The sequence below is a fragment of the Asterias rubens genome, chromosome 7 (assembly GCF_902459465.1).
Source record: "Asterias rubens chromosome 7, eAstRub1.3, whole genome shotgun sequence".
Classification (NCBI taxonomy): Eukaryota; Metazoa; Echinodermata; class Asteroidea; order Forcipulatida; family Asteriidae; genus Asterias; species Asterias rubens.
Genome location: NC_047068.1, coordinates 21,875,929 through 21,886,259, shown reverse-complemented (window position 1 = coordinate 21,886,259; position 10,331 = coordinate 21,875,929). Strand labels below are relative to the sequence as shown.

Below are 10,331 nucleotides of genomic sequence, written 5' to 3'. Positions count from 1 at the left end.
TCTTCATTTTCTCTGCTTTCTTGAAAGTTTCTTCCATTGTTTGCTAAATAAGGGAATCAATGTGTGGTGAAGAGGTTTTCAACTAGTGGTTTCTAACCAATGAGGCCTGCTTCTTGATAATTTTACCTTTTCGGTCAAAAAACATCAACACTTTTGGTTCAAAAAGTAAAATAAATGCAAAAATTATAATTGTTCAATGATTTCTTTAAACAACACCCCTCCAGCTATGAAATGGTAAGGCCCGCCGCCCTCGGGTAAACAACTCCTTATAAGGGAATGCTGTGCGCGTCGTGCGTATCGCGTGAGATTATAAGGCACAACTGTCCCGGCCGTTGCTCTCGAACCAATAGGAATGAAAAAACTGTCTTATAAGCACGGGTGCAAGTCACGCCCATGTTTCAACACTTTTTACCGGTCACAAACAAAGGTTTATAAACACCCATGCGACGCGCTCTCCACCAATAGGAATAGCGAAACTGTCTGAGGTATTTATGAATGATCGTTTAAATCAATATTCTCCTTAACGATTCTGAATTCTGTCTAAAATGATTTGAAATTCATAAATCCTCATAAAGTGTCATCAGAGTGGACCTTTACATTACATCTAAAATCCTACATTACTGTATCTGGGGGATGTAGCTCTATATATTAAATCTGAAAAATATTTCCTGTCTTATATTTTTCTTCCATGGTTTGCTAAATGATCTTTTCAATCATTTCAATATTCTCCTTTTGGTTTCTTAAATCTGTCCCGGATGACTTGAAATTCATAAATATTCACCCAGATAAGTATTATCAGATTGGACATTTGCAGTCAATTTGTCTGCCTGACTGCTTGACAAACGCATCTACATGTATTATAGTGACGACTGGCGCCGATGTTATGAATTTGAAATAGATGTTGGCAGCTAATATTTGTGCATAGTTTGTGAAAAGCATCATATTGGTAAAAAAGCTCCTTAGACAGTTGGGTTTGCCTTCAACAGGGGCAGGAAGTGTATAACAATTTATCAACCCTGAAATTTTTGCATCATTCCCCCTGAGCTGGAGACAAATCCTTTTCTATAAGCCTTTTGCGAGTTAGATTTGAATAAAGTCTTGTACAGTGACTTGCTTAGTCAAAAGGTACCGCTTACATTTTATTTCCTCAGACTATAGAGGCAGTATGCTGTCAAATGGTACGGGGCTAGTTTTTGAATATTCAACCTCCAGATGAGCAAACCCATGTACCATTGTGCCATACACAATCATTCAGAGTTTTGTATTGGTGTTCACCATCTCTCATGTAACTACACAAAAGCTTGCCCTAAAGCATGTCACATCAATAGGAACTGTCTCTATAGATGAAATACAATTAAAGTGGTAACTTGTGATCAAGCACGTCATTGTACAAAACAATATTCAATTCAACACACAAAATATGGCTTATACAACCTCAAATGAATATGTCAAGGTTTGGTCATATCAGGGGCTGTGTCTTTAAAGGCACTCAACAGCTTGGTAATTGTCAAAGACCAGTTTTCTCACTTGGTGTATCTCAATATATGCATTAAATAACTAATCTGAGAAAACTTGGGCTCAGTTGGTTATCAAGGTTGCAAGAAAATAATGAATAAAAAAATCGTTTGCTTTAATATGACTTAGAAAGGCTTCAGGCATGAAGTCTTTCTAATATTCAAATATTTAAGTGAGAAATTACTTCTTTCTTAAAAACTACATTACCTCAGAGGGAGCCGTTTCTCACAATGTCATAATAAAGTAACCTGAAAACGATCATAAAGCTAATGCTCTTTTTGCATTTTCAATGATATTCCTTTTCAGTATTTTATTACTCCTAAAACATTTTTCTTGAATACTGCTTTCTACTAAAAATATATGACATACATGTTTTTGTATACTTCTGCTCTACAATGCATCTTTAAGACAAATAGAAACACCTTGATCAATATTTGGGCACTAGAAACCCTAGAAAAACAAACTTGCTTCACGAAGACCAAGATTTCGCGTACTGCCTTCTTGGTACACAAACATCATTTGCAAATGGCAGCAGAGATGGATGAGTTTGACCAAGAAACAAATATTTGTACAGTCTATATATTTACTGCTGCCCTACAATGTATCTTCAAGACAAATAGAAAAACCCTGATGAATATTTGGACAATCTGTGACCAAAAAGGACCAGAAAATAATATTGCATACTCTTGCTCTAAACAAAACTTAAAGACAACCATGCGTCCTGAAACCCAGATTTCACGTACTGCTGACTCTCAAACGATTTGTGGTACAATTCCCTCAGAATTCCAGATTCAAAAAAGTGTCCAAGGTACGAAGTGTCCAAGGTATGAAGTGGTCAAGGCTCAAACTTCAAAGTGACCTGCCGCCGATTTAACAAAACTCTTCTTAACTTAAGACTAATCTAAGGTTGTAGGACGAGTCCCAACCCTGCACTGTAGCAACAGTAGCAACTAAGACGAGCTCTTTGTGAAATCAACCCCCGACCCGATCATAAAGCTTCCTCTCTTTTTGTATTGTCAATGGTAATTCTTTACAATATTTTGTTACACCTTTAAAAAAATTCTTAAATACTACATTCCACCAAAAAGATACAATCTGCATACCTACTGCTACCCAACATCTTCAAGACAAACAGTAAAACGGACCAATTATTTGGACGCTAAAAAAAACAGAAAGACAACCAGGCGTCCCGAAAACCCAGTTTTCACATACTGCCTTCTTGGTACACAAACATCATTTGCAATGGCAGCAGAGAAAGAAGGAATTTGACCAAGAACAAATATTTGTAAGAAAAACTGTCTGAGTAGGTAAACTGACTGCCGTCACCCAGCCCGACGACACTTTAGTTGCAGTTTAATTGGAAGCTTTTAGACACTATGTATGTACATGGACCTAATATCACTCAATCATTATGGTTCATGGGTAAAGATTAAGCCAGTAACTATCCAAAGGCAGGCTCTTGGATATCGGCCCTTTCTGTAGCCCCCGCCCCCCACCCCCCGTCTCCATCTTTTCCACTGGACAGACCATCTGCTTCGATAATTAACCGTTAGATATTCTGTTTATGCTTCTCAACACAAAAATCCCTAGAGTTGTGAAAATTTCACCAAACTCCTTGATTGGTCGTTGAGCCAAATAATAAACCAATCTGTTACAATTTATCTAGTTAAGTAGGCTTCTCAAAAATTGTAATTTAGCCTTTGGCTACAAATATTTGAATAAAATACCTTGAATTGAATTGAATTGAATTGAAAGTAATGTAGTATTAGAAAAAAAAGATAATTTCTTACTCAAATATTCAAAGGCTTCAGGTCTGAAGCATTTTATTATTTCTTTACGCATCTGAAAGCACACAATTTTGTTTCAAAAGGTGCTTTTTCTTTCATTATTTTCTAATTGCAACTTCGATGACCAATTGAGTCCAAACTTTCAAAGATTTGTTATTTTATGCACACATTGGAATACACCAAGTGAAAATACTTGTCTTTGACAATTTACCCACAAAATTCTTCTTAGAATATACTGCTTAGCTTAGCGATAATGAGCAGGACACCGATAACAAATTGTTCATGTGGCAGCTTATTGGTAACCTTATTCTGGTTAGCATATTTTTGTTCTGCTTAGCTTATTTATGTGCTTAAGCAGCTCTATAAAATTTGACCCTGAACTTGACTTCAACGCCCTAAACTGCTCAGCAACAACATGACACAAAACTCCCTGAACAAACTTTTCTTGAAATGAATGAAGGAAAAACATATTGAATTTCTCACCTTTAAATGCACTAGCCAGCCAGATAGTTTTGAAGACCTGACTGTAGTTTTGCCATATGGTGGGCTGTAAGCGGATTTTAAAAGAAGAAGCGTCACTGGAGTAATTCCAAATCATTGGCTCTACCAGCTGTCCCAGTTCAAATTCTGAAAAAGAGCAACAACAAAAACGGTTTTACTGAAATAAAATGAAAATACACAAAAGTGGGTTCTCCACACCTGTAAAAACAGCTCAAAGTGCAAATGAACAAGTCAAAGCTTTGTCCGATAAACATTTTGGATCGAACATGAAAATGTTGTTTCAGGTAGACTGGTGCTGAGAAGACATGAGGCCCCAGGATATCAATGGTAGCACGGGTTATGTAAATCAGAACCGGACATTATTTACCATCTTAAAGGTCATGTATACCTTTGTTTTTTTTAAGGTTTAGTTTTTTTTTTTTTAAGTCTACTTAAATTTATAAATTAAACAATAACCTATGAAAGGTGGAAGCTTTTTATTAAATATTTTCTACAATCTGGAGCAATGACAATGCATGTCTAAGCAAGAAGAATAATTTGTAATTGGAGTACACGATCTGAGAAACATTTCATGCAGAAACATCTCTCAGATTGAATTGTTTTTGAATCACTTTCACTAAAATCGCATTCTTTATTTAAAGGTATTCTCAAAATGTGATACATTATCAACAGTAAAGTGCTTCTTACCTAGTCAGTTGTTATTGTAATTGATTTTAGGAGTAATAACCAAAGGTATACTCGCTCTTTTACAGGACAGGCTGAAGCTCTTACAAATTGTATTAAAGAGCTCTGAAGGATCTGGGGCACAATTTTGTCACTGTCTGATAAATTAACACAAATTTTCCAATCCTGTGAAGTAACACAAACTTTAAACGATTCGGGTGTTAGTCTGTGAAAATGCTGTAAAAGGATTCACACATCCTAAGTTATTCTGCAGTCATGCGATCACCATTCAGGAAAAGCGTCAAATTTCTATGCTAGCTGTGTACATGGTGTAAGCAAAGGATGCCTTCATATAAGTGTGGACTGCGCAAAAGCAAAAAAATCCCTGCTAACCTGTGAAATACGCTGCTTGACGTAAGCGCCAATTCTTTGACTAGGGTAGCTGAGCCATGAAATTGGGCAAATGTAGTTTAAACATACTGATAATTCCAACAAACAACTCATTTAGCTTGAGCGCATCACTTGTGGTCCATAAAACACAAACAGCTTTCTTAGCATGTCTTTTTCCATGCTTCTGGTAAGCTGTATTAATTCCAAATCAAAATTCCCTTGGGTCCATTTGCAGATATTCAATTGTCTGCTTAACACGAGATGAGATAGAACAAACTGAGGAAAGTTGAGTTGTTTATTCATCACCACGTTTTCTTTCAATGCTAATTTCAACCTCATTTTGATGTTATTTATCAGCAAACAAGTTGCCAACATAAAATAAGATATATTTGGCAGTGAAACTTACAAATAACATTTTTTTGTTAAACTTTCACCCCTCTCAACATGTTTTGGCTTGTTTCTCCATACTAATATTTCCGACAAACGAAGCATATTGCTTGTACGCAAAACATATGATCAATAAAAGACACACAGCCTTTTTCCATGCCTCTGGTAAACTGTACTATTTATAAACTAAAAATTCTTTAGCTCCATATGCAGATATTGTCTGCACACTATTAATGGACTTAAAGCCCAGCAGGCTCTTAATTGAGTGCTCTACATAAAGAGACACCTGTTCCTAATAGATGAAAACAACATTGACTACACTGCCTGGAGAAACAATTATATTTCTCTGTTCAATGTGTAATCTATATCAGCATTGCATGAGGGATAATGCAGTTAGGAAGTTCAGAGTACTTTCACTTCTCCAGACTATTCCAAATCGAATTAGAATACTCCTATCTGTTGATCAGGCCCATTTTCATGGCTCTGCTTACTGACCAATTCTGTGCTCAGGATCACCATTCACTGCTTACTGTGCAAGTGCCAAATTTCAGCACTAGTAGTGGAAGCAAAGAGTGCCCAGCAACATGGAGTGCGCACGTGGACATTGCACAAGCTAAAATTCCCTGCTTTTCCGACTGAAATAAGCTTGACGTAAGCACAGAAACAGAATTCCCTGCTTCCGCAAGCACCGATTCATTGCTTACGGTAAGCAGAGCCATGCAATTGCCCGGACCAGGTTCTGTCATTATTAAACATAGCTGAGCACATACTTTTTAGATTGTACGGAGCGAGGGGGTTGTAGACAACATGGAAGCCATTTGAAGATCAATTATTGATTACTCATCCCCATGGAGCTCAAGGGGGCAGCGGATCTAGAGCACTGATTGCTTGTCTATGACTGATCGAAATATGGTGCATAAGGGGATGAGTGCACTGGTGAGAATATTTTAATGAGTTAAACATGGAAAGCCAATATTCCCTTCATTGTACGAATGCAAAACATTTAGATTTGTTTTATAAAACATCTGAGTAGATCTTTGCCATTTTATTTGGGGATAAAAACTACAAAAATAAATATAACCTACAAGATTGTAAGCATCCACTCTGAGCATTTTTTGTACAGCTGTGTATAACCCTGATGCCGCGTTTAGGCACGACCATGCGCAGTTGGGCAGGCCCTTTGTAGTTGGGCAGCCCCATTTGTGTAGTTGGGCAGCCCCATTTGTGTAGTTGGGCAGCCCCATTCGCAGTTGGACAGCACATTCGTAGTTAGTTGGGCAGCCCATTCGTAGTTGGGCAGCCCATTCGTAGTTAGTTGGGCAGCCCATTCGTAGTTGGCAGCCCATTCGTGGTTGGGCAGCCCATTCCTAGTTGGGCAGCCCATTCCTAGTTGGGCAGCCCATTCCTAGTTGGGCAGCCCATTCGTTGTTGGGTTGGGCCACCCATTCGCAGTTGGCCAGCCTTGGCAAGCCTAACTGCAGTTATTGGGCCAATTCTACAATTGGGCCACAACATAGTTAAATATTTAGTTTGTACACACCAGATGAAACTAGTACTCAAACATACACCATGAAAACTATTACACATGTATGCAGTCAGTGCGCAACTTTGAAAATTGACAACTTTGGAAAATTGTGATCAGAATAGGCGCCCTTGAACCCCTTTGAGAATTCACGATAAAATGCCGAGTGTTCATTAGCGTGCCAATTTAAACCCGCTCCTTTTGGTGGGAAATATTTAAAACGACAAAACTTAAAATGAAATCTGAGGATTATCCTCAGATGGTTTTCTTAATGAAGAGTTACCAATTTTGTTAAACTGTATGCACATTTTAAAGTAAAACCTTCGGAAAGTGTGTTATGAATAAAACTCCTTCATGATGAACCCTTCACGTTTGCCGTGACCCTGACTATTTCCCATTACTTCAGTGATATTTTAAGTTTATTGAAGAATTTTGCAGTTTACGGCGTCAAAAAGGGACGAACTTTTACATTTTGTCCAATCTATTATGGAATTGATTATGACATGGTCAGGATTACATGACATACGTGCGTTTAGTCCAGCACTAATTGGGTGCTTTAGTTTTGTTTCTTTTGCGATCGGCAAATCCACAAAAGGAGATAGAACTGTACAGTATCAGCCAAGAGAGAATTTTCAGAAGTTTCAGATTCCATGTCGGTTTTAAAAATTGAGTTTTGTAATCTTTGCTCCATATAGAATTATTCTTGGCTCAAGACGTCAATGAACGGTACCGCGTAGTGTATTATGTACTGTTTATGTAAATTGATTGTTGACGTCTTGGGTGAAGACTAAACCATACCCTGCCATCTGCATTGGTCGTGTTGACACCGAGTTGATGGCAAAAGCGAATTGACTGCGAATATTCACGTAACATGCATGACTGTATAGTGATGGCAATGTGAAAGTAAAAATAAAAATAGCGGCACCAGATTTTTAAAGATCACAACATCCAATCGATTGAGGTACAAATATGAATTGATTTAATCGGAACTAGCTAGTGATGTAACTACAAAATGTAACGTGTTTTGGGGGTTTCATGGAATATTGATGTTCATTCAGTGATTTTCATAACCGTCCGCGGTTTGCATAGAATTTATTTAGTTACACAGTCATGTTTTGTATGTTTGTTATTTATTTTTTTCACAAAAGTTATGTTTTGTTTGTTTTCCTCATTGCGATAAAACTGTTGTCCGCATGCGAATGAGCCATTGTTATCCATTTCTATAGGGCGTTTTAAATTTTCACAAATCTTCATGATATATTGTCAAATTGGCGATATTTACCCGACGATATATCGCCAGTCAAAATTTTTGCTATTGTCCAGGGTTAGGTGGGATACAATAATTCTCGAACTCATTTTTCCCCAAGAACCTTCATCTGGTGGAACTCACTCCCTGGTAACATCATCACCTCCCCCCCAGTTGAGGTATTCAGGGGAGTGGTGACTGCTCACCTATAAGCAGCAATGAGTCTTTTTTACTTGCACCTTGTACAAACGCACCCCTGCACCGCTCATGGACAAGTAGTCCCTCGGCTTTTAGGTCCTGTCTTATATGGACCCTACTGAGTATCCAAGTAAAACTTTTCTTCAGAGGGAGCCGTTTCTCTCAATGTTTTATACTATCAACAGCTCTCCATTACCAAGTAAGTTATTATGCCAGCAATTATTTTGAGTAATTACCATGAGTGTCCAGTGCCTTTAACTTCTATCGCTGTGTGACCCTCCAATCAAATGATTTCTGGATGTGATCCTCCAATCAAATGATCTCTGGGTATTATATAAACCAACATAACTAATGTGCACTAAGTGTCTAAATAAATGGGTCTTAAAAAGACACCAACACTTAATGTAGGTTCATTTACTCAAATACTGTACTTTTCAAGAAACAGAACTGCTTGAAAAAGAAAAAAAACCTTGAAGGTTACAGTCATTACACTCATGATTTTAAGGAATGTTTTTCTAGAACTTTCTAAGTGCAGTCGCCGATGTCAAGAAATGTTACACACTCCATAAGTCCACATAAGTTGTGAAACACTAACACAATACATCTTGTACATGTGGACTTTTAAAAGCGGTTGAATAAAGTTTTGTGAAGCCGGCAGCAGGAATGAAATTAAATATGAGCAAATCAAGACATTTCTGTCTGAGACAATTTGCTAAGATTCCAGAAACTCTTACCATTCATGCTCTTTGGGTTGGCCGTCCGGAGCATATCATCCCACATGATACACGTCACTCCAGGATGTTGGTTCTTAATGTATCTTAAGACCTTAGTAACATGATCTAGATACAGCGAGGATAGAGACCCTCCAAAGTCTGCCTCTACACGATGCTGGCATTTCAGACAACAACCTAAACGAACCACCTGTCGATTAAAGAGAATGGGAATGATTTGTCGATTATTGGTTGTTTTATTGATGTATTCCTCAATCCACTAAAGCTAAAGTAGTTGTGTCGACTGAGTTTCTACTTCCCGCCAAGGTAGAAGCTAACCCTTTACAGACCATAGCGGCCACAAGCGGCTTGTACCAAAATGCCAACAACGGTCGGAAAACAGCAAGTTTTGGCAATGATACAATAGGTTCTTTTGGTTGGTAGACAGCTTGCAACAACACTTTTTTATTTTTTTTATTCCAAATATCAAGTAATAAACCACAACGCAAACCGACTGTGTAAATTTAAAATAAGTTTTGGGTTGAACAAAAAGAGATTAAGCACTCTACAAACTGAGCTATCTAGCCCTAATGTTGGCATTCTCCCTATATTGAATCTAAATGAATATTAAAATCTATTAAAATTTATGCTCTGCATGTTCTTGAAGTAACAAGGCAGTATTCCCTGCGAAAAAAGTAAATACGAACATCACAGAAGCATCAACTATTAAACACAGGCTAAGATCAAGCATTACATTAGAATACTTTAAAAAGGCACTGAACACATTTGGTAATTGTCAAAGACCAGTATTCTCACTTTGTGTATCCCAACAACGTGGGGTGTCGTGGCCGAGCGGATAAGAGCACCGAATTCAAGCTCTGATGCTTCTGTTCAGCAGAGTGTGGGTTCGAATCCCGGTCATGACACTTAACTATAATTGCTTCTCTCCACCCAGGGGTAAATGGGTACCTGTGAGGGCAGAGATGGTTCTTGTGATTGATTTAGCCGAGTAGCGCATATTAATGTTGCACAGGCTGCATACTCCCCACCAGGGAGTTGAGATGGTTTAAGGAGTGGTTTAAGGCCCAGTGACCAGGGGTAATAATGTGAAGCGCTTTGGGACGCCCTCCGGGTGTGAAAAGCGCTATATAAAAACGGGTTATTATTATTATTATTATATGCATAAAATAACAAACCTTTGAAAATTTGGACTCAATTGGTCATTGAAGTTGCAAGAAAATAATGAAAGAATAACCACCCTTGTACAAAATAGTGTGCTTTCAGATATGGATAAAAGGCTTCTGCATGGCCAGAAGTCTTTCATTATTTAAGTGAGAAATTACCTCTTTCTCAAAAACTACGTTACTTAAGAGGGAGGCGTCTCTCACAATGTTTTACACTATCAACAGCTC

General features: G+C 37.9%; 1 protein-coding gene across 1 annotated transcript in view; it reads right to left on the bottom strand.

Moving 5' to 3' along the window:
- Positions 1-3,785: 3,785 nt before the first annotated feature.
- LOC117292884 (hexosaminidase D-like) overlaps positions 3,786-10,331 on the bottom strand; it is a gene marked incomplete at its 3' end in the record, with an annotated part of 53,839 nt that continues 47,293 nt past the window's right edge. Inside the window, exons 8-9 of the mRNA XM_033775051.1 lie at positions 8,944-9,130; positions 3,786-3,929 (exon numbers count right to left, since the gene is read on the bottom strand). Coding sequence (XP_033630942.1) covers positions 3,786-3,929; positions 8,944-9,130 — 331 coding nt within the window. The remainder of the gene's footprint in view (positions 3,930-8,943; positions 9,131-10,331) is intronic.